The sequence below is a fragment of the Strigops habroptila genome, chromosome 2 (assembly GCF_004027225.2).
Source record: "Strigops habroptila isolate Jane chromosome 2, bStrHab1.2.pri, whole genome shotgun sequence".
Lineage (NCBI taxonomy): Eukaryota > Metazoa > Chordata > Aves > Psittaciformes > Psittacidae > Strigops > Strigops habroptila.
In genome coordinates, this window is record NC_044278.2 from 54,958,051 (window position 1) to 54,985,163 (window position 27,113).

Below are 27,113 nucleotides of genomic sequence, written 5' to 3' on the forward strand. Positions count from 1 at the left end.
CTGGGCCGCATCAAAAGAAGCGTGACCAGCAGGTCGAAGGAGGTGATCCTGCCCCTCTACTCTGCTCTTGTGAGACCTCACTTGGAGTACTGTGTACAGTTCTGGTGCCCTCGACATAAAAAGGACATGGAGCTGTTGGAGCAAGTCCAGAGGAGGGCCACGAGTATGATAAGGGGCCTGGAGCACCTCCCATATGAAGACAGGCTGAGAAAGTTGGGGCTGTTCAGCCTGGAGAAGAGAAGGCTGCGTGGAGACCTCCTAGCAGCCTTCCAGTATCTGAAGGGGGCCTACGAGGATACTGGAGGGGGACTCTTCATTAGGGAATGTAGTGATAGGACAAGGGGCAATGGGTTCAAACTTAATCAGGGGAGACTTAGTTCAGATATAAAGAAGAAACTCTTCACTATGAGGGTGGTGAGGCACTGGCACAGGTTGCCCAGAGAAGTTGTGGCTGCCCCATCCTTGGCAGTGTTCAAGGCCAGGTTGGACAGGGCTTTGAGCAACCTGATCGGTCTAGAGGAAGATGTCCCTGCCCATGACAGAGGGAGTGGAACTAGATGATTGTAAGGCCCCTTCTAATCCAAACCATTCTGTGATTCTATGATTAAATTACCCTAGACCACCTCTAGACGGAAGATTCTCATTTCTGACCAGTTTAAAGCTGAGTTTGGGAATGTATTTAATGTTTACCTGTTTTCAGGATTTTTTACCTGTTTTCAGATGCTAAATGGGATACACAAAGGAACAGCGTTCTAAATGAACAGTTCTACCAGTATAACCACCACAACCGGTTTTTGCTGTGAGCACATCACTCGCATCCAGTACCCAACGAGGTAAGCACAATTAAAAAGCACGAGACTTTTACAAGTTAGAAAACAAACCAAAAAGAAAGGACTCCATGCAGACACAGATCAGGGAGAAGCACTTTAACAGTCTCCATCCTGGAATCTTTCCACTTGTATCTCTACAGCTTGATATCTGAATACCTTCTTCCATATTTTATTAGGGGAAAAAACCCCAGCTGCAGTGTAAAGTTAATCACATCCTCAGTGACTCTGGAGAAAAATCCCTGCTGTCAAGAATTCACCTTTTTTGGAGGGTGGCTGACTGCAGAGTTAATGCTTATTTTCAATTAGCTGTGAGTATCTATTTAAAGTCCCTATTTAAACACAGATTTCAATTTTTGTACTTAATATAATGTAATTATGGTTCGCAATATTTTTAATTTTAAAAAGTCTTCCAGAATCCAGAGTTTAGATGTACAATGTTTATTATGAATCACATTCACAGTGCAATACAAATTACATAAAAAGCTATACAACAAACATACAAAGACTACATGGAGCACGTACCATTCTGTAACGCATACAATACCTGATGCTTAAGCTAGAAGTGTTCTTAACACCTGTTAGCAAGAAACTGAAATCAAAACATAAATAATTGGATTGAGAAAGTCCTTCATTATTTAGGGTGTTTTCATTAAAAACTCTTTAGATTAGTAAGCAGGCTATCAAGGTAAAAAAAGTGAAAAAAGCAATAGTCTGCTCTTTCCTAGCATTTAAAAAGTTTGTCCACTGACTCTAGCCTAGATTAATTTCAACTAATCATCCTGTCCCCCAGCAAAAGTAGTCACAAAAACCAATTCGGCATTTTTTTTTTCCAAAGCAGGCTGATGATACAAAAAATAAACTATGAACAGACATATAACCATGTGTCAGCATATAAGTTTGGAAGTATTATATGTACAAATTTGGAGACCAAGATGATCCAATATGCACTGCTTAGACAACTTACACAATGATAGTTCTGAAGGACATGACACAATATTCTGTCCATATGAAAAAAATACATTTACTGTATGTGTCTAGATTAATTCCAGCAAGTGTTTGGTGAGTTGTGCTAGTCCTTTGGAGACTGATCTAAGATTTTTAGGTATTTTCACAGCCTCTCCTCACACATATAGAAAAAAATTAAATCCTGGCTGGCTAAGGGCAAGTAAGTGGTAATTTCTGCTACCAGTCAAATTCTGGTGGCTGTTTGATTTTATTTTGCTTTGTCAAATAAAAGCACCTCACAGAAGTGGCATTTTTCTTACCTTCAGTACACCAATGATTTATCAACTTCAGGAGATATTCTTCCTTATTTCATCTATGCATAACATTAACAAGAGGTCCCAAGGACATACTCTTTGATACATAGTGTAAACTAATGGCAAGCATTTGCCTAGTAGCAATAAAATGACAGCTCAGAACATCTCTTGGGCATGACAGAATCACAGATTTCTGGAGAACGCATTCTTTCATGTGCTAATTCTGAAAAATTAGAGAGAGATGTGTTTTTAGCCACACACTTCTGGAGCTTGAGCACAAACTGACGAGTCGAAACTCATTTTCAGTTAAGATGCACAAGATCTTCCCTTGTGACAGATGACCATAACAAGGAAATTATTGCTTTAGCACCTCAACACAGCCCCAGTCCGTTCAATGGATTGTAAAGGCTACATGAACTGGCAAGCTACTATTTTAATTAAGAAATTTGGTTTTCTGTGTCTGCACATGCAAACTGTTCAAGTACTACAGAGGGCTTGTAAACCTGGACGTAAGCTTTACGTATATGTAGAAAAATCAGTAAGGATGTAATGTACAAAAATAAATCAATCATGTATTTAATATCCATATAAATTTGCATTCTAATATGTACTATATAGCAATAAGCATCCTTACCGAACAAATGCATCTCCCAAAATGCTAGTAGCACTTCTTGGGTCTGTTTTAAGAATTAACGCAAAATAAACCCTACAGCAGCATGCAGTACTTTGCAGCCAAATTTTCAGTACTACTACCAAGTGTAACACCCTTCCCCTGGGGGTCTAGCGAGGAAGAGCTCTTTTAATGCCATCAGAGCCCGTCTCTGACTCCTGGTTGCTATATGGCCCTTCTAGCAAACAACAACAGCGTCAGAAACTTAATGCTCCAAGTCCAAGGGAACCTCGTGTATGTCCCACACATGGCTTGGGAATACTGGAGGCAGCTGTGTCGCCAGAGACCCTGAGTGGACCTTAGAGCATCTTCAGTGAAGCACTCATGCTCAGAATTCATCTCAAAGCAGAAGAGCCTGGCAAGTGCTCACTTACCACAACACTGTCATGACAGCTCTCGGCATAAATAATGCTGCAAACTATTCAAAAAAGATGCTGAAGCGGAATAAGCCAGATGCACATTTTATAAGTCACGCACTGCTTCTGAAAGCATGCTATAAGGAGAATTCATTTCAGACTAGGCAATCAGAAAAAGTCAACGACTACAGCTTCCTCCCTGGCCCCTGGTGAAGACAAATTTGCATGTGGGAGTTTTCAGCAGTGAGTTTCACATAAATGCACTTTCTAAACAATGTGTCTACATTAAAGGTAACAATTACTGCTGCATCAAGTTTGTATGAGCATTGCACTTTTCAAATATGTATTACCATTAGATGTTGAAAAGAAGTATTCAAGCATCAACAGAAATTTAGAAATCACTGTAAAAAGTTAGTAGAAAACCTCCATTGTTTCTGCAGTTGAAATGTAAGTTTAAAACACAACACACATGGGAAGCTATGCCATTTACTCCAGTTCAGGTAATGCTGGTATGAAAACCACCAACAGCTTTATAAAAGGATATATAAGAAATACAAAACCAAATGACAAAACTTCTCAGATACTACTGCAACATTCAAGCCAAGTGACATCCAAGTGCTGAGACAAACCGTACGTGAACACCTCCATGTTAAACTTCACATTCCCATCTGCATGTCAGCAAAGTTGTAGAAATTGTCTACATCTTGAGATGCTGATGCCTTGCTCTCTGATACAAAAACCTGTTTTATTAAACAAGGAAATAGTTACGCATCACTAATAAGCATATTCAAGTAGTCTTTGCTCATTTGGAGCCAGTAATGATTATTTTTATATTTGCATTTCCTGAGAGGCACAACTCTGCTGGTTTCCACTGTGTGATAGAATACTGCTAAAATTCTCTCAGCCCTTATGCACACTCTGTTACCATCACCTGTTCCTAGTGACATGCTAGCTGCAGTAACCCTAGCCTTCCACTGATCAGAGTTAGAAGATTCGGGCTTGATTATTCAGGAATCACAGCTTCAGATAGTGTCTATTTAGATGTATTTTGCTTGGCAAAGTCAAACTCTGTCTAGGAGAGAGCGGGGGAAAACAAACACACAAAAACCTTAGACTACCATTAAGCTTTCCTTTAACAGAAAGTCAGAGCTTGTACGAGACTCCCTTGTACTCTATTCCCCTTGAAAACTTGGCTGTTTTTTCATCAGATGATTATTTGTTTTTCTATAACTTCAGTTACATTTGCTTTTTGCAAAACTGATCAACCCATGTGAAAGTCCAAGCTCCAGGACAGTCATCTTTGAAAGCTTTCAGCATATCAACTACAAATGCCTTAGGCAATGCCCAGATAGTTCAGTGCAACAGACAGTGTTGTGGCTGTTCCTCAATCTGTACATGCAAGTGATAGCCTCAATCAAAAACTTGAGTTCTTACTATCTTGTATTTTCTATACCTCAAGAAAAAATCATCACTGTCTCAGCACATGAGTGTTGGCACAGCCAATGAGCTATTTTGAAGTGCTCTGGGACTGCAGGAACGGGTCATTCCAGATGACTCTGCTCCTGCAGTCACCACTTTTCTGCTTCAGCTCAGAATACCATGTAACTGTAAACGATGACAATTCCTGGAACTTGTATATACTTAAACTGTTTTTTAAGATGAATATCCTGTTGTCCAGTAAATTTCTGATTTAAAAAAAAAAAAAAAACCACAAACCAATGATATATCACCACAAAGCAAGTAGTTTCCTAGGCTGTTGCTTGGATGCATGGTAGACTTCTATTTGAAGGGACTTGAAAATATCTACTAATTATTTGGCAGTTGTTTGGTGCGACAGCGATCAGTACCATAGTCACAACAGTTGAATACCTTACTTCAGCACCCCTCCATACCAGGATATTGTGATTTACATTTTGCAGAGTATTTTATGAATAATTGATGAGATGGAGGAACAATACGAGAAAGCATGCCAAAAAAGTCACACTAGAAAGAATGTCAGAGGTGAAGAGTGCAGACGTACCTAGCCCACACAAATAGGAAGTCTACTTAAGTGCAGAGCATAGAGCTCTCCTTGTAACATGTTGTTTCTACCAAACAGCTCAAAAAACTGTGGCAGAACTATTGCTGAAGAACTTTTCAACCCCTACTAGAGTACCTAAAGTTGTTAATTGGATTTATTTTGGAAACAAAATCCTGGTGAAATTAAGGTTATTAACAGATGAATTTAATAATTTTTAACTATGGCTTTCAAATGCAAATGTAGCCACCTGCTTAAAAACAGATTAAGCTCCTGCAAAGTCTTACAGGATACATGTCTTCCTAAGAGCATTTGCTGTTATTTCTTGATCAAGGATACCAATAATTCTTTGAGTGCTATAACAACTCTCAAACATGGTAAGGGCAGCCAAGAATGAAGTGAAACCATTTTACAGAGCATTCCTGAACCTTCTGGTAGCAATAAGTCTGAAGTTTGTAACTCCCTAAATTGCTTCTAGATTATGCTCCAAAGAAGAAATGCATTTTCTAAGAAACATATACTTATAATATTCCATTATCTAGGGATCCATGCACAAACCCAGTTTTTATCCGGAGTTTTGGAGTTACATTTTATCTAAATAAAGTTCTGCTTCATAATTCAATGCAGCAAGTATTTAATAAGTGAGGTAGATTTTACTATGTAACCAGACTGTAAACAGAAGTTTTAAATCCAGATGCAGTAGTTTCATATTTGGAACCGAACCCAAACGCTACCAATCACCTCCAAGAACAATGCTTACTTCACAGCAGGAAGCGCACAGGCTGAGGTTTCTGGATGCATCTCGGATCAGGACAATCATAGTGTTATTATAAACAGACACCGGTCATTTCCAATAAGGAAAATATGAAATTTTATTTGTTCTAGTAATCACTATCACTTCAGTCTTTGAATAGAGAAAAAGATCAAGAAGAACCAGTGAGTTACCTACCCAGTATCAGCTTTGTTCTGTATGGAAAAAGAAAAAAACGCTAACCACGTGACATAAAAAAACACCCCAGCACTGTAAGATCCTGTTTTAGAGAGGCCGTTTTTATGGTAAAATTTGCAGTGATAACTTTTGGGTCAGAAGAATTGCCCAGAATGTAGTTCTAGTATTCTCCAGACTGACAGCCAAATCAAGGCCTGCTATGCGTTAGGTTTTTGCTGGTGCAATAGCAAACACGAAAAAAGCAAACACATCAGCTGCATTTGAGATGACTTACTACAAGATAACTCTTCTTCCAGAAACTGGGCTGTCTAGTGCCTAGTAACTCTTTCAAGGGAACCAAAAGACAGCAAGTTGCTGTATGGACATTAGGTCTCAAAGACATTCTAGTCTTCTTTGAAGAGCTACTTGAAAGCAAAGGGTTTGTCACTTTCTTGTTACCAGGAGTGCTCTAATCGTTTCCAGAAATTTTCTCAAAACTATTGCCATTCAGAGAAATGGGGACAGCAAGCAAAGAGGAGGTGTGGTGTCTTTGAAGGAAGGCATTCCGCGATATCCTACACTGCAAAAGTAAACCTTGAAAAAGGATGAAATCCCATCATATTATCTTTGTCAGGATTTAATGGACTAGAACATCACAAAGCAGACTTCAGCATAAGACTTGGAACAGAGCTTTTCCCTACTATAGTTATAGAACTTGTTTTTACTATTATGTGAAATAACAGTTTAAAGTGGAAATCTTCTGTTCTTCAGTTGATATGATGAGGATTTAGTACTCTCTTTCCAAGGGCAATTTTTCTTGTCTCTGACAAGCGACTTGAGTTTGGAGTACAAAAACACACAAAAAATAGAATATTCAGGGTTTACTATTCAGAAACCTAAAAAGATCGTGCAGTTTGTCAGCACTATGGCTTTTCCATAAAGTTTCCTAGACATTCTGTGACATTTTCTGCCAATAAAGCAATACATCAGCTTACCTTGGTCCCACTGAAAACATCATTTACAGTGCTTCGACATCCTTCCACAGCACCGTCTCCATTAAACTCCAAAGCAACCACTGGACCTAGAAGATAGTTTCATCTAGAATCAATACTACTTTTAAGCTTGGCATTGAAACAGTAGATTTCTCAACCCACGGGGAATTGTGAAGCTTGCAAGAGGTATTTTATGGTTTTTGCTTGAGCAGCCATAAAGCAAGAATTAAAAACACTTAACCATAGCTTCAAAGTACAGTGTTATCTGAGAAGAAAATATCTGCAATTCTATGCTCATTTTTGCAGAGATTCTGGCAGAATTCCAGTTTTACTTCTTGAAAGGCAGCAATGGCACAAAACCACTAAGGAGCGCAGGGCATCATGGAAGTGAGTCAGATTATACTGCTCAAGTAGTGAGCCATTTCACAGACATCTGGAGTAGGACTGAGTCATTCAGGCATTTTTGCTTCAGTCCCAAGATAGCAAACTGCCTGATTCTTAGACTTGTTCTCACCCACTATTTGCAGATCCCCTTTCTCTGGTTTCATTCTGAACACGTTATTTCTTCCCACATGGGTGCGAAATAGCCTTTAAACTAGACTGCCATCTGATAAGTACAATAACTTTTGGCCTGTTCTCGCAATGAGCATCGCAGGCCTCTTATGTTACTATGAAAAAACCTGAACACTGCTACTAAGTTTGGGAGTGTATATTGAGCTTTAGCATATAACAGATGGCAAGATGTCAGTACTTCTGCAGGAAGAGACAAAAACCAATTACAGTCAGATCAATAAAAAGGCTTTTGAAATACTCTGACAGTACACCAGTTAAAACCAGGAATTTAACACTTGCCTGCTTTATACATATCTATACCTATTTGCTTGAATATGTATACGGAAAAACTGAACATTTGGGTATTGAGCAGCAATGGCGAGAAGTTAGAAATAATCTAAAAGCATGAGTTGCTTTTGACCACCCCCGACAGATCTCCATGTGCCACTGCTCCTGAGCTATACAGTTGCACCACTAGAGGGGGGGGCAGAGCCACAAATTACATATGGAATAGCTCATTTCTGATGCCTTCAGGAGTTTTGGCTAGTTTAGGACCTCACTGAGGCTTCCAAAACTCATCTCAACTGGCTTTACACTATGCCCTTGAAACACAAATTTGTCCTTCATTCCTCTTTCTTCTCCAGAACTCTCTAGTGACAGCTAGATACCTGTATCAAGAGAAAGCAAACACCACAAACTCACCTTTTTCAAGGAGTGGAATGAATTCTGATGCACACTGCTGGAAAACTCTGTGCGCATCCTCTGCCTTCATTGAAACTTCTTTAGTTTGTACCAGCTGAAAGCCTTTACCAGTCATCTGTTAACAGAGAAAGAATTCATGTTAAAAATAATTTTAGGGCAGAAAGTTCAGCTCAGGTATCCAGGTTACACTGGAATAGACCCATTTTCCCCCCATACACATCAAGCCACAGAGCAAAGAGACCCTTTTTTGCTTTTTTCAAAAACCATTTGCTTTTTCTACATTTCTGTTTATTTTCATTCCATTCATCCAGATTTTCTCCTCTGGCCTAGTGCACCTAGAGGAGTAAATGTGAATGGTTTTGTTTTATATTATGGCCCAGGGTTGTGTTTTTTTCCTCACAATCCCTCACAAGCTGAAACTAATGGAAGTTAAAAGCATTCAGCATCTGGAGTCAAGCAGTTAGTTCTCATTAGCCTGCAATAGTTCAGTCAAGCGTTAGCTCAAACTCTCGTCTATCCACTGCTGAAGTTTTCCATTTTGGAAAAATAATTACAAACTTTGGAACACACGCAGCTTCTTACTTCAAATCCGATACAAAACTAAAAGCATGTGGAGAAGGAGCAACTGTATTTGTACTTCCAAAGCATCTATTACCCTACAGAGCTGTAAGATTTCCATAGAATCTCACAAACTAGGCTTTCAGTGTTGTCTTAACTCTAATTTCTAAAGAACTACTAACACAGAACACATCTATTATCCTCTTTACTATAGCTATTCCTTCTCCAGATACCCCTACGTATCATTATCTTCATTATTTCCCTTAACTCAAGTAGCTGCTAGTAACTCAGTTCCATAAAAAACCAACTGGGAGGGGAGAGGTGATGGGGTGGGTACGGACATGAGACATGGAAACACCCCACAGCTTGCTTTCGTTGCAGTTAAAACTCAAGGGAAGGAGCCCCATCAGTTGTTTTGTTGATCATACAGCACTGGGATCAGCAGCTTTTGCAGATACCTCTTCTGTCAGAAGCTCTAGCTCATGGTTACTGGCTCTGCTCTGTCATCCCTGGCACTTCAGGGTGCTAAAAGCAGCCAGCCACTCCCAGATTTTAGCCCCAGGAAAGCCCCAAATCTTGCCAAGCTTGGAGCTGCTGCCTCAAAGGAAAAAAAAAAAAAGAGACAGCACCAGCTATTTAAGTAATGGAAGACAGCTGATCAGCTGTGACAAACACTCACTGCCTCTTCCAGAAAAAAATTCCAGTACTGGGTGGCAGGGGGAATACAATTTAACACACTGGGGTTTTGTAAAGTCTCTGTTAGTACTGGAGAAACTTGCAGGCCAAGCTGTCAGCTGTGACTTGCAGGGCAGTAAGCTGTTAACTGGCTCTATCCCTTTCACAAGCATTGCCAATTGCTCATTCTACAATTGGCCAAGTTCATCAAATCAACTACGCATTTTCTTCAGAACGTAGCTTTGGTGTGTGCCATGACAGAAAAGAACACTAGAACTATTAGAGGATAGATGTGCCAGTCCCAGGATGTCAGCTGTAAAACAACAGATCAGATCCAGTCTCTTACCTTGCTTTAAGGTTTTAAACAGTGCAGTTGACCAGTATGGTCAGCAGACAAGCAGGGCCTCTGCGTTCACCCTTCAGGGAGCACCAGAGGCTGTCTAGAGGCAAGTTCAATTAGAAATTCGAACAGCTGAATGAAGACAAAGGTTGCTCACCTCATCAATTAGCTTCCTGGCATTTGCAGTTGTGTAGTCACCAGCAAAAAACACGGCCAAACACGATTCATCGCTGTTTTTCTGTCTCTGCCCCCGAGTTACTGGTATTATGCTCCTTGTAGCATCGGTAGAAATTCTGACAGCTTTCAGCTCCTCAGAGCTGGGCAGAGGAACATAATCTTGGACTACAGCATTCTCAGGCAAAAGGCCCCAGTTATTTTCTCCTGACACAGGGGTAAAGTCATGGATGTTGCTCCATGTGTTATTGAAGATACTCAGTCCAGCATCTTTAAATTGCAAAGCAAGCTCAGGATAATAGTACTGGAAACATCCGAACTTCATACCTGTAGAGGACTCGATAATGGGCTGGGTGGCACAGCACAAGAATACCTCCAGCTTTCTGCAGTCCCGAGTGCGAAACTGTTGACAGGCCACTATACACTTACAATCTTTGCAGTCACGGAAAAACACACTGCCCTTTATTGGTCCTAAAAAGATTTGGCAGTTTACACAGTCATCAATAGTGATTGTAGCAGAATTGTCAAATATGTAGATCTTGCAGTTCTCACAGTCCTGAATGACGAATTGTTGCCCTGCTATTTTTCCAGGCAGTCGGCCCACAGTTTCATCTTTAAGTCCAGAAAACGTGTAATCTTTGGGGTCAATCTGAAGAAGGAAGAAAAGAAAAGAAAAGAAAAAAAAGAAAAAGAGAGAACATGAAACCTTTCCCATACAGAGAATATTACAATGCTAAATGTCAATTCACTTCTATTAACTGAGGTAGCACTGAATTGTACAGGATAACCTGCCAGAAAAGTCTTTGAAGAGTGATGAAAGATTAGAAGCAGATCTTTTATCTAAACTACTGGAATGCACAACAAAGAATTGAAACTATACTTCTGAGATGCTCCAAGAAGAAACCCAACTAACTCAGCTTGTCCTCTAATACAGAGAGGAGGCAGGGGCAGCTAGTTTTCTCTGTGGCTGCTAAACAGTTTCAATGTGGCTATTACCACAATAACTGTAATAAATGAATTGGCCAACACACTTGCAGGTTCATAAAGTTAGAGATACACAGTATTCCCTTGTCAAGTAGCTTTCTTGGTCATATTTTACCACACTTAAAGATGTTGCAAGGAAACCCTGCTGCTTTCAAGCAATATCTTCTTTATTATGTTTGCAAACTACAAAGAGCTCACTTATCTGCACCACAGTCTTATCTTGTGCTAACAACTACAAGATTCTTGGGCTAGCAACAGCTATGTGATTGTTTTAGCTACGACCAACAGGCAAACATTGGCAGTGGTGGTGCAGAGGCACTTTTACAGACCTCTCCTCCTCCATGCTCCAGCATCCCCCCACCAGGGAGAGACACTTGAGAAAGGCTGTGGCTTTCCCTGTTGGGGAGCAGGGACTGAAGAGCCACATGGAACCCAGGATAGTTTGCAATACAGGTGGACAGCATGAATAATACGACCCATGCTGTCATAACACCAAAGGAATCTGAGCTGGTTCATTTCTAGAAAGACCTAAGCCTCAAGACAAGTATAATTCCCAGAGTAAATTCTACTCTGCCCTCTTGTGAAAGCATATTAAAATAGCACTTAGAAGTCTACAAGTAGCTGAACTAGTTTAACACAAAACCAATTCACAAACCTGCTTTTGATTTTCTGCCCAAGGGCCCTAAAGTTTGCTCCACAATAATCAGTGGTAATATATTACAAAAGTTTCTGTGTAGCCCAATTTGTAAAATACTCCTCCTCCCCAGCATTTCAAACATTTGCATGAGATTTCAAGCCCAAAAAAAGGCATAAACCAGGATGGGCTAGTGCCAGACATCCACTAAACCAGCTCAGCCTAGGTAGCTTTAGTCCAGAACAGCTAATGGAAGCTAAGGTATCAGCTCCACCAACTGATAAAATGTACTCCTTTATATACAACATATCTGACCTCTGGACAGCAAAGTAAGTTTGCAGCTGATAAATCTTCCAAATAAAATGCAAATTGAGACAATGAAGATGGCTTCCTAGAAATCTCCCCTCAATCATATTTAATACCACTAGAACACATCCAGGAAAGTTAGTTGGAAGAATTTCAAGCAAAATTAGGAGGCTCAAACGATAATGTATGCATTCTAGAGACTCAGCCACATAGTACGGATAGTAGGATAGCCATGTAGTAAGATTCAAACCTTCTAAGGTCTTAAGTCTCATGTAATGTTTCATATTTGATCCATATACAAGATATTTGTATTAGTTTTGTCCCATCCCTGGCAGTGTTCAAGGCCAGGCTGGACGGGGCTTTGAGCAACCTGGGTCTAGTGGAAGGTGTCCCAGCCCACGGCAGAGGGTTGGAACTAGATGAGCTTCGAGGTCCTTTCCAACCCAAACCATTCTATGAGTCTATGAAGTAGGAACATGCATAAGTGTCTAAGCCTGGGAATGCACCTTTCTCGTTTATTTCCTTTCTGTTAATTCCCCTACTGACAAAAATAGCACATAAAGCCTCTTAAGTTTGTGTGCCTACCCTATAGCTGCAGCTTTTAATGTCACCGGGTCAGCAGCTGGCTCTTGGATGTCATCAGCTGTATATAAGCCCAGAGCTGAACTGCCATCTCTTGTGATTTAAACAGATATGGAATTATTTTTTTGAGAATGATATTTAAAAGAGAAGACCTTTCTGTAAATGGTTTAGAAAGACTCTGCAAATTCTTGTTTGCTCAGCAAGCTAGACCGAGGTGACCAGGGAGAACCATAATCCATTAAGTACAGCAGTACCTTCTCATATTTGAGGTGGCATATCATTGCTGACTGAAACTCCTTTTCTGATGGAGCCAGTGAAAAAGTCTTGTTAAGACATGAAGCCATACCAGAATGAGTTCAAGAAGCTGTTGGGATCCTCGGTGATTCTAGGTACAGTTACCACTTAAAAACTGTGAAGGTCTAGTACTTCTGAGTCATCTTCCAAATGGGAGCTCCCTAGTCTCGGTGCCAGTAAACTGGATAATGGTGGTTGAAGAGATGTACGTCATCTACAGCCTTCATGTCTGGCCCCTGACCTTCTTGCAAGACAAGTGTTTACAGGAAGGAAAGCTGCTTAATACGCCTTGCACTTGTTGCAGCAGAGCTTCCTAGAGTTCAAAGCAACCATGACAAATTTTTGTTTGTCTTAACTTCTCTCTCTTCTTTGTTCTTTAAAATCCTTGCTCCTTACAATTTGTCCTTCAGCCCTTCATAACAAATCTATCATCGCTGATAACCAAGATGATACTTCAATACCTCTGTTAACAGGGAAGAATATTGTGTAAGCAGGGATTACTTTTTCGTCATCATATCTGGTAAAATAACCAGGTCACTCGATGAAGTAATTCTTGAACCTGCACATAGCACTTCTGTTAGAAGGTTTCAACTCTTGAACTGTGTCCATATCTATTAACGCATGAATCCTATCTAGTCTAAAAACTTTAAATTCACCTGAAAGCATTGAAAGTTGCATCTATAAATACTGTCATCATTTGGACTTAGACCAGCCTGAGAAAAAGACATATAAAAATGTACTGAGGGACGGAGAGTAAAGCAACTGTGTGGGTGAGATGGGTTGATTTGGACAAAGTTCTTTGAAGCTTTATCCAAATGCAAAGGATAAATAGATGAGTTATCAAACAGTTGATTTTTGCCGACCTGCCACATGCTGAAGATTTTACAGCATTAGTTGCCCAGATGAACAGGCAGAGAAATCTACATAGCCCTGACTGTGGTTGCATGAGGCCGCAGATGTTACCTTCTTCTGCTGATTTTGGTTTTTCTAGCCTGCTTTTTTGCTATGTTGCCCAGACAGAGCTTAAGAAGCAGTTAGTGCTGACTGTCAGGGGAAGGAAGGTGGACACAACGATTTAATACCAACCTGCCGATGATAGCTGCAGACTTCAGAGATAGCATGAACCAAGAAAGCAAATGGCATCCTGGCTTGCATTGGAAATAGCATAGCCAGCAGGACTAGGGAAGTGATCATCCCCCTGACCTCAGCAAACTCCCTAGCATGGTGAACAAACTGAGATGTAAGAGTTGTGTTAGGGCAGGACTCTTAACTCATGTCAGGGAAATAAAATTGAGCTCCTGATTCTGGTAATAAGCTGATTTATTTTTCTTACCATTAAACTCAACTACTACTCTCTCAAGTGCTCTCATTTGAAACTGTCTGTAAGCTATAGTTAGCTGACTAACTAGTAGGCCTAAATAAAATCATCACATAGGCCTAAATAAAATTGCAAGGTGGATGGGAAGTTTCACACGTCTCTATAAAGGCCAACGTGTAGGACAAGCTAGTGCTGCTTCAGAGGCTTTTTAGAGCAGAACAGTTTAGAAGGACATGCTTAGGTGCCAAATTTAAAAAAAGCTGTAAGTTATGGTACCTCTGAACTTCCCCTTCTGAAAAGAAGTAACTGTTCCTCTGTACTCTCTTTTAAGGCAGTAAGTAAGCCTGCTTCCCCCAGCATACAGGCACACACACGGGCAGGGACACCTCACATTAGACCATGTCGCCCAAGGCTCTGTCCAACCTGGGCTTGAACATCGCCAGGGATGGAGCATTCACAGCTTCCTTGGGCAACCCATTCCAGTGCTTCACCACCCTCACAGTAAAGAACTTCTTCCTCATATCTAACCTGAACTTCCCCTGTTTATATTTAAACCCATTGTCCCTTGTCCTATCGCTACAGTTCCTGATGGAGCCCCTCTCCGGCATCCTTGTAGGCCCCCTTCAGATACTGGAAGGCTGCTAGGAGGTCTCCACACAGCCTTCTCTTCTCCAGGCTGAACAGCCCCAACTCTCTCAGCCTTCATACGGGAAGTGCTTCATACGGGAGGTGCTCCAGCCCCCTGATCATCCTCGTGGCCCTCCTCTGGAGTCGCTCCAACAGCTCCATGTCCTTTTTATGTTGAGGACACCAGAACTGTACACAATACTCCAAGTGAGGTCTCACAAGAGCAGAACAGAGGGGCAGGATCACCTCCTTCGACCTGCTGGTCACGCTTCCTTTGATGCGGCCCAGGATACGGTTGGCTTTCTGGGCTGCAAGCGCACACTGCCGGCTCATGTTAAGCTTCTCGTCAACCAACACCCCCAAGTCCTTTTCTGCAGGGCTGCTCTGAATCTCTTCTCTGCCCAACCTGTAGCAGTGCCTGGGATTGCCCCGACCCAGGTGTAGGACCTTGCACTTGGCTTGGTTGAACTTCATGAGGTTGGCATCAGCCCACCTCACAAGCATGTCAAGGTCCCTCTGGATGATCCCTTGCAATACTCGCATGGGTTTGGTGCCCTTAAGCACCGAGTTGCAACATTCTCTGGAGACTGTTGAAGTTACTCACCTCTGGCAGATTTCTAGATTCTTATGCAACAAGAAAAGATGGAAAGAGGGACAGCATGTGCAAGTTCCAGTCACTAGCATACAGATTTTCATCTTGGAGCATCTCCTGCACACCTTGACTTCAAACGTGGCCAATAAAATAGTCTGAAGGCACATTTCATTCTACTCTTTGTAATCTTCTCCCTCTTCTAGAGTACCCATAATAGCATAAACTGGTCATACTCATACTTTTCCAAGCAGCAAACCATTGCCAAATACTGCAGATAGAAGAAGAGCCATTCTCGAGCTGTATAATACAAAAACCAAGCAGCTAATTTGTCAGCTTCCCAAGTTCAGTAGCACAGCCCAAGCTCACAGATTCTTCTGGTTTCTGAGAGTCTTTTATAGAAAAGGAGGAAGTTGTTGTACATGCAATATATTACATGCTTTTATTTTCCCCTCCACAGAGGTGGATCACTGGTGCTGCAATAGCCTTGTCTGTTAGCTTGAACCTACTTCTAGCACATTAACAATGGTCATCTCCTTAGCAACAAGGCTGGCTGTTCTCCAAATCAAGTGTTTCTATGTCCTGACTTTCCTCCTCCTAGTTTCAGAAGTTAGAGCCATATAAGCAGATTGGATGGAAAGTCTCATATCTCTTGAGCTTTAGCTGATGAATTTGCTCTAAAATTAAAAAAAACCAAACAATCAATTATTATTTCAAATGCTCATTTAGTAAATCACTTTTGCACAGGACTAAGATTTCTTCTGCTGCTCTAGGATAGGGTTTGAATACAGCTCTCTCCCTGAGAACAGCCTCCATACAAGTAACAGGTTGCCATGCTTCCCTTCTCTATCCAGCGCTGCACTGCAACAGTCAAAGCAACAAGCCCAACAGAGATCAACCATCATTATCCTTAAGGAATCAATTCCTCCAGGCCACGCGCATGCTCTCTAGCTCATCTCCATCCCAGCTTGTCTTAATCTACTTGGAAGACTTAAGGGGCGCCCTAGAGCCAAGTTTAAAAAAACAAAGCAGCTAAGCATTCAAATAAGTTGACGCATTTTCTTTTCTATACTTGTAAAATGTGGCCTAAAGGTTTGAGGATTTTGTTTGTTAAAATTGAGTTTTACAGCTGTTTTCCCCTCCCTTCCACCCCAAAGGCAGGTGGAGAGGAGGGGAAACCTAGCAGGGCTATGATGTCATGACACATGAGGAAGCGAAACTTGAAATGGGGGTGGGAAGAGATACATTTAATCCAGCACTTCAGTGCTTTCCTGCTTCGGTCTTCACAATCGCCTTCGACAGGTCAGGAAACAGCAGTGGGATGGACCTGTCTTCATCTGTCACTTCAGAGACTGATGGGGTAGCTCTAGTTCAAATAGCTTTCAAAGAAAAAAAAAAAAAAACCCAACCCAAACAACCAAAACACCCAAACATGCCCAAACCCCACAACCTAATCAAGAAGATCCCAACAGCCCAAGCAGGAAGAATAAACATTACTGACAGCCAGGGCACAAGTTCTGTACCTGCACTGAAGCACCATGAGCGGGGACTTCCCCTCAGGCCCGCACAGACCGCTGCTGCCCCTGTGCCCACCGACCGCCCAGGTACACGGGACCCCAGGGTACCCCATAAATCCCGACGGCAGACAGACACAGACCCACCACCGCGGCGCCTGCCCCAGCTCAGGCTGACGGCCACCACTACGGTGCGTGTCCCACCCCGAGGCAGCAGCCACCGCCACCGCCGCTGGCGGTACAGCTGGACCGGGACTGCCTCTCGCAGAGCCGAGCCGCCACCACAGGATCCAGCGCGCCGCCTTCTCCGCTTGCGCCACCGGAGGTAAAATCCTCAGGCTAAATACTTTTTAATTTCTTAAACAAACGCACTTCCCTGCGCGGACCGAGCCCGAACAGCGGTACCGGGAGGTGAGCTCCCCAACCGCCCCCAGCCCTTCCCGACCTGTGTCCAGCGGCCACCGCCCGGCGCCGCGGCCCTGCCACAGCTACAGCCCCGCACCTCCCCTGCCCCGGCCGGCAGAAGGGGGCGAGGCGCTGCCCGAGAAGCCGATACCCCCGCCCAGCGCAGGGACAACGGCCGGGGCGCTACCTTGGCTCGCTGGTCCCAGCTGTACTGCGGCGCCTTCTCCTCGCCGGCCGCCGCCTCTTGCTGCTGCTGCTTCTGCTGCTGTCCGCCCTGGGCCGGCTTGCCGCGGCGGGAGAAACAGCAGCCCATGGCAGCACCGGCGCCGCCGCCGCCCGGCCGGCCTGCGGGGAGAGGCTGGGAGCGGGGGAGCCCGCGCCAGCGCAGCGCCTCGCCGCCCCGCCCCGCTCGCTTCCGGTTTCTCCTCGTCTCCCGTGGCGACCGCAACACTTCCACCCCCTCTCCGGCTCGTCCCGCCCCGTCCCAGCCGTCACCGGGCGCGCCGGGGCCGGGTCTGGCAGGGGGAAGGGGCCGGCGGGGCGGAGCGCAGCCCAGCGCTAGAAGGGGGTTTCTTCAGTGAGTGCCCTCACCGTCTCCCGCAGCGGTGAGGGTGTCCCTACAGCCGTGCCGCAGAAGCGGGCGCCGAGCCGCACCGGCACCGGGTCGGAGCGGTCGGTAACTGCTCATGAACCACCGGCCCCAACGGGGTGAAACGGCTGCGCCTGTGGGAGCCCGTGTCCCAGCTGAGGCCGTGCGCGGGCTCCCCTGCGGGCGTCATGGAACCGTAGAACGGCTTGGGCTGTAAGGGGTCTTAAAGATCGCCTAGTTCCAACCAAAGGAAAAATGTCAGGTGCAGCATGTAAATACAAACCAACTACTCCATCGAGTCATCTTCAGCCGGTGCAACCCGTCCTGTGGGCAGGTGCCTCTCCCTCTGGATGCGTTACGCGGGGGTTATAGCTGCCTTGCTCGTGCTTCCGAGGGGACTGCACCGAAAGGTTCAGCTTCCCTGGCTTCTCGTGAGTGTCTCGCAGCACCAGCAGCAAGTGGCAGCGTGAGAACCCCCAGTGTCCTACAGCTCTGCGCCTTCCTTTGCAAATAGACAAATGGGCTTTCTTTGTGGGTTGTGGGTTGTTGTTCGGGGTTAATCCTTCCCCAGAGGGGGAAAAAAAAAAAAATCACAATTTTTATCAGACCATCCAACCGTTCAAAGAGATTTTCCCTAAGATTTTACAGATCTGATTCCTGGGGGTAGAGGGAAAGACTTCAGCACTCCCTCTGAGGCTGTTACCCAGTAGTGGGTTGACCTTGGCCAGCTCTCCACCCATCTACTTGCTCACTGCCCTCCATAAGACCAGGGGAGAAAAGGTGGAAAAGCTTGTGGGTTGAAATAAAGACAGGGAGATAATTTACCATTTACTGTCACAGGCAAAACAGACTTGCCTTGGGGAAAATCGTTTGCCAGTGAAAAATAGTTTGGTGGTGAGAAACAAAGTCTAAATGAAAACAACACTTTCCCCCTGCCCTACCACTTTCCCTGGGTCACCTTCACCCCTCCATTTCCAACTTCTCTACCTCCCACCAGCATGCCCCAAGCAGTGCAGAGGAGTTGGGGAATGGGGACTGCCGTCAGTCCATCCCTGCTCCTCTTTGCTGCTCCTTCCTCCTCACACTTTACTCCAGCATGGGTCCTTCCATGGGCTGCAGTCCTTCAAGAAGTACTCCAGTATGGGCTCTCCACAGGCTGCTATTCCATCAGAAAATATCCACCTGCTTCATTGTGGGGCTCTCCATGGGCTGGAGTGTGGATGTCTGCTCCACCATGGTCCTCTCCATGGGCTGCACGGAACCCTTGCTCCAGCACCTCCACCCCCCATTTCTTCCCTGACCTTGGTGTTCACACTGTTGTTCCTCACTTTCCCCCCTCACTCCTCTCTCTCACACTACTATGTAGTGGTTTTGCCCTTTCTTAAGCATGTTTTCCCAGAGGTGCCACCAGTGCCACTGAGGGGCTCAGCTGTGCCCTGTGGTGGGTCTCTCTGGAAGTGGCTGTGTCCAGCGTGGCAACCCCTGGCCTCTCCTCACGGGGGCCACCCCTGCAGCCCCCCCCCGCCAGCACCCAGCCACCTACACCCAATCATGCCCACTTACAAAACTTTAGAGCCCTTTTGTGTAAGATAAAGGATGACACTCTTGCTGTAGAAGCAGAAGAGGAAGGAGAGGAGAAGCCCTGGAAAAGCAGCAGAGAAGTGCCCTGCTGGTTGAGCAGGCTGGAAGGCTTGGCCAGCTCGGGGCCCTGGGGACAGCAGAAAGGAGGAAGCAAGACCAATTGGCCAGAAATGGTTGCTAAGGAAGAGGGTGGCTGACACCCTTTGTAGCGTCAGCTGCGCTGTGAAACCTCATGCCTGGGCAGGTTTTACTCTGAGCTCTGATGCTACAGTTCAAGCCAACAGCTCAGCCAGCACTACCACTGGCAACACAAAGTACAGCTTTACACCTCAACTGCCACGTGGATTTACTCTATGAGACACTCATCTGGGTTTCTTAGGCATTGGCTGGCTGGATCCTGGTCTTTCTCCGAGACCTCTGTGCACCAGCTCTTTCCATGGAGTGTCCAGCTAGGCCAGTTGGAGACAGTTTGCAACTGCAGGGAGTCTGACACACCCTCACCTCTTCTAGCTCGTGCTCTTTAAGTCTAATGGTCCTTCCAGACCACTGTGTAATCTATACAATTATTTATTCTATTAGATTAGCAATGTTGCTGATCTAATGTATGCAGTCTTTTGGCAACCAGGCTCTTTTTTCTGTACACCCGTTAAAAAATATAAAGTATTTGTGGATAGAAGGAATAAAAATAACATTTGATACATTTTTGTCAAAAGCTAACATGCCAGTTAATTAATCTATGCAAACCCTAAAACTACCAGAACATTGTTACCTCACATTAATGGATTATCTGTAGTAACAGAAGACTTCATAGTCCATGTGCGTAAAGAGACTTCTTCCCCTACTGAGATGCAGCCAGCTCTACAGTGGAAATATGTCAGAGACGGCGGGAGAAATTGCAACACGACCATCCAGGGAATGATCAGCAAATCTCGTTTATTTCACCAACAGGCTGCGGTTATATAGACATGATAATAAGCCTCATACATAGTGCAAAAGCTAGCTCATCATTGGCTTACAGTCAAATGTCATCCCCGCCCATACCTCCTTGTTCCTGAAACTCTTGTGGTTATACAGACCCTGTTTTTAACACTTCTCCGGCCTTCAGCCAACTCCCCTGTTAGTCAAGGACACAGTGTCCTTGCCTTATATAATCTTGTTTTTCTCACCCAGTTGTTTCTAACTTCACCAGCTGTATTTTATCATGTCCTTTTTCTTCCATCCAGAGTTCGATAAAACTCTCCACATTTCCCCTGTTTTCCTTTTGGGCGAGGAGGTTCGTCTGCCATATTTTCTGCGCTGCATTGGTAATCATACCTCGAATACAATTGAGTATACAGGGCAGAAGGAGTAATAGTAACAATATCACACCCAAAAACCCTATTGCGTACATTATAAGACTCCTTAGCCATGGGCCAATTCCCAACCCCTTTAGCCAGTTTTCGATTCCTAAACCACCTTCCTTTTTTAATAAATGTAGCCCTTGTTGCAACTGCTTAATCTTGGTGTGGATAGAAACTGCATGGTCCGAGAGGTTCATGCAACACATACCTTCAAATTCGTCGCACCCATGTCCCTGAGCTAATAGAAGAAAATCGATAGCAGCCCTGTTTTGTAGCACTGCATGGTTTACGCTCTGTACATCGCTAGTGAGCATGTCAAGTATCTGAGATGTCTTATTAAATTCATCTTTGGTCCAGCATCCTAACTGTTCCGCGAGTTTCATGGCTTTACCGGCTGCCGCACCCGGTACAAATATCGCTGTCATGATAAGCCGGAGATCACTCCGAAAGTTTGGGCTACCAATGTTAGTGCATTGTAGTTCGTGTACGCTACGCTTGGTCCTTGTACTATTTGCACTACTACTATTCCATTTTAGTAATAATGACATGTTGGGGTGAAATAAGGTTAATTTTCCCAAATAACATGGTCCTCCCTGTGGCTGGGCAGGTATGCCATTCCAAGCTCTATCTCCACAAATAAGGAATATCCTATCGGGCAGTCTTTTTGGGGTAGTAACACTACTACCATTGCAGTTTGAATACAATTGTTTGAAAACCGTGCTTGACTCCAGTGCTGAATCTAAAGTAGCCCAATCTTTTCTATGCACATTCCAATTTTGAGGGTTAATGGGGGTGAAGCTTACCAAATCCCCCTCAGTATTGTTTCCAAGGCTAGCATTGGCGCTCCCAAAGAGATCTAACTCTTCAGGAGGGGAGTGTAAGGTGGCATTAAGAGACAGTATTAGCTGACACTGCCTATGGCCATCCGGAAACATCTGTTCACTGGTACCGGAACTAGCTCTCGTGGTCTTCATAGTCGTTTTACAGAGGGTTCCATTGTTGACCCAACCACAAAATTCTCCAGGTTCCCATATTGGTAGGCCGACTAAACATGTACGAAAAGGGTTGGTGACTCCTCCCAGACTAAGGCAAAGCGAGGTTTGATGGTTTGATTCGCTAATGTCACCCAAATGTTCTCTCTAGGCTGGTTAAATCGTGTAATGCATACCACACTAGGCAGAGTAATAATAGCAAATATTATGTGATATCCCATTGTATCAATTCGCTTTCTTTCCTGATTTGTACTTATCCTTCCTTGTTCCCTTCAATCTGACTTGTTCTAGCTTTCTTACCCTTAGGTCCTTGAGACGTTGTAAGAGTAGATCTAACTCTTCTTCGGGGTCTCCACGTAATGGTCCTACAATCGAGTGTTGTGATATAGGTATTCTCTTTCTACACCTAACGGCTAATATACTAGACTGATTTTGAACAGTTATTCTATAAACCACCTGCTCTAGTTCCCAACGCAAATAAGCTAAAATCTTTTGTTCTACGGTTTTGAAAAGCTGTACTGCAAGTTGTGTCCTTAGCCCAGTTTTCGCTTGCAATTCACTCTCCCAGGTAGTGTTATAATGTTGGAAGGCACACCTATTGCACCAGAGGTTGGTGATCAGAGACTGCTCTATCCAGAAGGTCTGATTGCAGCCTCCACACCTCAATGCTGTCCAAGCGGCGCAATCCTGATTGTCACACTCAAGACACTTATTCCCCCTAGGCCCGCGGATATTAAGTCTTTGCCAAGCCTCAATATTTTCAATCCAGTCCCCGAGTGTCCAATGGCTTTTCTCAGTCTCACTGAGGTTTCTCAGATGGTCACTTAGTTGATGCCGCAGGGGCTGTAGCGTAAGGAGTGCTTTATCTTCAATCCTCTTCCTGTCTGCCTCTGTTAAGTTCCGGGGTATCAGGAACATTAAGGGCAGGCTTAGTCCATCGTGATGGTACCCATATGTTTCCTGTAGGGGTAGAAACACATAGATATCCCCTTCCCCAATATATCACCTTTGCCAGATCCGTTTTGTTGCAGCATAGGCGAGATCCACTCCAATACCCATAGCTCCCCCGTTTTCCTTTTAAGCTGCGTCAGGGCAGCTAATGGGTACTGTTCGCCACACCAAATCGTGAGATCGACGGGTAGCTCTGGGTCGCGACGTCGAACTTGGCCCGTTGTGACTCGATCCATTATCTGTTGCAAGATGTCATGTTGGTGTGGTGTAATGTGCACTGGTTGGCGGCAGCTACTTGTGTCTGAGCGCGGCTGCTGCTGCGTTGCGACGCGCTGGCATTGGAGTTTCCCGGCCGCCGCCGGCACGCCGTAGTATTATGAGAGTCCGAGCGGCATTTTTGGCACCCCATTCCTGAGGCTTGACATTCTCGACGCATATGTCCTGCGCCTCCACAACGATAGCATTTGATTCGACCACTAGGTGGAGCTCTAGGATTACTTATTGCAGAGGCTTGCAGGGGTGCAAGAGCAGCTAGTACCTGATTTTGACTTGCCTGTGCCTGTTCCTTCAGTCCTAAACCTAATTCTTTTATCGCCTCTACCAACATTGCCTGTGGCCCCACTGGGATACTGGCTAGGCGGTCTAGAGCTTCTTCAATACTCCAGTCCGCGCCCATGGTGTTTAATACACTTCTGGTGGTGGCATTGCAGTTTTGAAGAGCACATTGCTTAAGCATCGTGCCTTTAGCGATCTTATCAATAAAACTGCCAAATGTTTCGTCTCTACCCTGTTTTATCCCCATATAGGACAGAATCCCCCCTGGCTCTTTCACCCTATCCATTGCTTCCCTTGCCAGCCGCATGGCTTCCCGACATTTATCAGGGCCGATTAGAGCCTGAGCCTCAGTACGCAAAAAGGGTCCCAATCCCATTAGTTCTTCTAGGGTGACTCCCTGCAACGGGTCTCCGACAGCCCGATTCATCATCACACTCTGTTGGCATAGATTTTGCCAATGCGCATTAAATAAAAGTTGTTGATGCTGTGTAAAGATAAGCTTAACTATTCCCTGACAATCAGCTGGCAATAAAATATGCGTTCCCCAGATATAGTCTAGCATCTGTTTGACTGGCTCACTTTTAACCCCAAATTGGCTAACTGTAGATCGTAGCTGTGATAAAAGTTTCCAATCTAACGCAGTAATCGTGGCCTGAAGTCCACCTCCCGCCAGCGGAGTGAAAACCACCGGACAAGCCAGCTCTTTTGCTGTCTCCATTGCCTCCCCATCCCCAAGCTCCAGGCATTCTTTTGCCAACGCCGCCGACGCTTCCCTCCTCTCCTTTGCAATAGCCCCTGCTAGGTCACTTTCTGCCCCAGGGATAGGCTCATTGCTAATTGGAGATGGTGGTGGTGGCTCCTCCGGACACGGAGCGGGGGGGGCAGTTGGCACATTCGCCACAGCCGCTGAAAAAGGGGGTTTGGGGAAAGGCATAGGGAGAGGATCTTCAGACCCTTCACCAGCCGGTGGCGGCAATACAACCGTGGACACAGCAGGGGGTAATGGGCAGTCTGACCAACCGGTATATCTCTTATTCTTCTCTTGAGCTGCCGTGGCGTGATGGGCTGCCCCTTTTTCTACCTGATACTGTAATAACTCATTATGCACCACCCTCCACAACTTTCCCAGCTTTTTCGCTGTCTTATCATCATCTAATACGGCCTCCCATATCTTATCGCCAAATTTCCGCCACTCCTCTAGCTCATGAACAGTATGTGGGTTCTGAAAACAACCCTTCACATAGCCATAGGCTAAAAGCCCAGGGAGCTCCTTTTGGAGGTCTATCCCTTTTATCTGCCGCTTTTTTAAAAAGCATGTAAATAAATCATATGCTGCTTGCCTTTCCATCTCTTTGTTACTCGTCAGCGCTGTTGCAGCCCCACAAGGTCTCAGCAGCACGTATCGGCCAGGCTCTCCGCTGAGATCACCCAGGGCACGGCACCGCTCTCTTCTCTTGTCGGCGCTTAGTTGCCGTCCTCGCTGCTAAAGGACCCGAGCTCACTCGCCGCTCCGCCGTGGTCGCCGATTATCACGTCGGGGTCGCCATTTGTCAGAGACGGCGGGAGAAATTGCAACACGACCATCCAGGGAATGATCAGCAAATCTCGTTTATTTCACCAACAGGCTGCGGTTATATAGACATGATAATAAGCCTCATACATAGTGCAAAAGCTAGCTCATCATTGGCTTACAGTCAAATGTCATCCCCGCCCATACCTCCTTGTTCCTGAAACTCTTGTGGTTATACAGACCCTGTTTTTAACACTTCTCCGGCCTTCAGCCAACTCCCCTGTTAGTCAAGGACACAGCGTCCTTGCCTTATATAATCTTGTTTTTCTCACCCAGTTGTTTCTAACTTCACCAGCTGTATTTTATCATGTCCTTTTTCTTCCATCCAGAGTTCGATAAAACTCTCCACAGAAATACTTCATCATCGATGAGGCATTTTCAGTAATGCACCACAAAGGTATTTCAATGCAAGAGAAGAAAGTAACTTTTCCACTTCTAGGCAAGGCAAAAGTAAATTTCTGAGTTGGGATTTTTCCGTGCTGCCATGACCAATATACTTGTCTTACAAAACAGTCAGTCCCACAAAAATACAGGCTTTTTATATGGCTACAGCTGATTAGAACAGACTGTAGGTTTTATCTGTCTGTCACAATACAGCCTCTCAAGCTCCAGGGTTTCTCCTGACACCAAAGCACCAGGATATTTATTCCAGACCAAATTAACATGACTTGTGATTTGTAAGCACATGACCTCTTAAAAAATTGCAAATGCCTAGTTCAATCCTTCATTCTCTATTTTTACGACAGCCAGACCCAACCCTCTTGACTTCTGAGATTTGATACAATCATAGCCTGAAGTGTAGTAATACAAGATTGCAATAGTATCCTAGTCACTACCAACCATTATCATACTGACTTTAATTTCAACAAACTGCTGTAATTAGTGATTTACCTCGTGGGGATGTTGTGAAACATATCTAATTATGGTCTAATACAGAGCTTTGTGATCTCCAGACAATAGTTTCTAGGTAACTGAAAAATAAAACATTTTCATTGTAAAGGTTATATTCTAAAGGATTTGGTGAAAGCAGCTTGCTGTATCCGTACCTTCTGGTCATATGCAGCTCATAAGGAGCCTTTCAGACCCCTGCTGTCCTTCCCAGGAGGGCAGTGATCCTGTTCCAGCAGGAGAAAAGTCCCTCTCAGGCATTTGGGCAAAGCTTGTGCGTGTGTCTCTATGAGCTGGCTCTTATCCCCACACAGCTTTGTAGTGCCTGCTTCCCCGCAGGGAAGCAGGTCCTAACTCCCTTTCCTCCTTCTCTTGTTTGACACTCTTGTGCATCCCCCAAAGGCTCAGGGAGGGAGATGTTCTCAGTAAGCATCAGCATCTGGAAGTCTGCTCAAGTGCTGAACAGATAGTGTAAGGAAGAGAGTGTGCATCTGCACTTCTCCTAAACCAGGGCAGAATCAGGTTCGCTCTGTGCTGTTGCGTGCCTGCCAAAACACACAAAGCCAAACTTTCACAACCTTCTGCTTAATGAGATTCATTGTGTTCTCTGTGCCTGTCTCTTAAAGCTCTTGAAATCACATATTTGTGACAAAACCTGAAGGGTGTCTTGTTTAAAGCAGGTTTTTAATCCTGTTTGTTACAGAGAAGATCTTGAAAATATCACTTCTAAAACATGAAAATCAAAACAACAAAACAAAAGAATGTAAATATTTTCTAAAAGCTCATTTCATGTTTTCTATCAGGAATGGTTATAAATCCTGGACTTGAGATCCTGGCAATTTATCTAGAACTGGTATAAAGCTTTGAAAAGGATTCCTAGTTAAGATTAGGTTCACCAATACTCATATGAAATTGTGAATTACAGATGAGAAAAATTACGCTGGACAGTGGCAATTCATAGAGTGATGACAGATCACAGAATGATCATAGAATGGTTCAGGTTGGAAAGGACCTCAGAGATTATCTAGTTCCAGCAACCCTGCCACAGGAGGGACATGTTCCACTAGACCAGGTTGCTCCAAGCCCCATCCAACCTGGCCTTGAACACTGCCAGGGATGGGGCAGCCACAGCTTCTCTGGGTGTACTTCCCCACATAGTATTCAACAGAAAGGAAGGGAGGGATACTTTACTGCTGGGTTCACTCTCTGAGGCTATGTTCTGGTACACATTTAAGACAGAACTGTTACAGCAAGCATCCCTTGTCTCCAGCTGCTTATTTAAATCTCCAACCACCTATGAAGTGGCACAGCATAAATGTTTGTACAGACGTGGTAAAATGT

The 27,113-nt window shown here is 44.4% G+C and overlaps 1 protein-coding gene across 1 annotated transcript; it reads right to left on the reverse strand.

Annotated features, from left to right (window-relative positions):
- Positions 1-1,247: 1,247 nt before the first annotated feature.
- On the reverse strand, positions 1,248-17,755 carry RP2 (RP2 activator of ARL3 GTPase). The gene is made up of 5 exons (XM_030476891.1): positions 17,494-17,755; positions 10,037-10,702; positions 8,307-8,421; positions 7,056-7,141; positions 1,248-3,855 (listed from the first exon to the last, which is right to left on the reverse strand). Exons 1-5 carry the CDS (start codon positions 17,617-17,619, stop codon positions 3,772-3,774), a joined length of 1,077 nt encoding a protein of 358 aa, XP_030332751.1. The 5' UTR covers positions 17,620-17,755; the 3' UTR covers positions 1,248-3,771.
- Between the last annotated feature and the right edge of the window lie 9,358 nt (positions 17,756-27,113).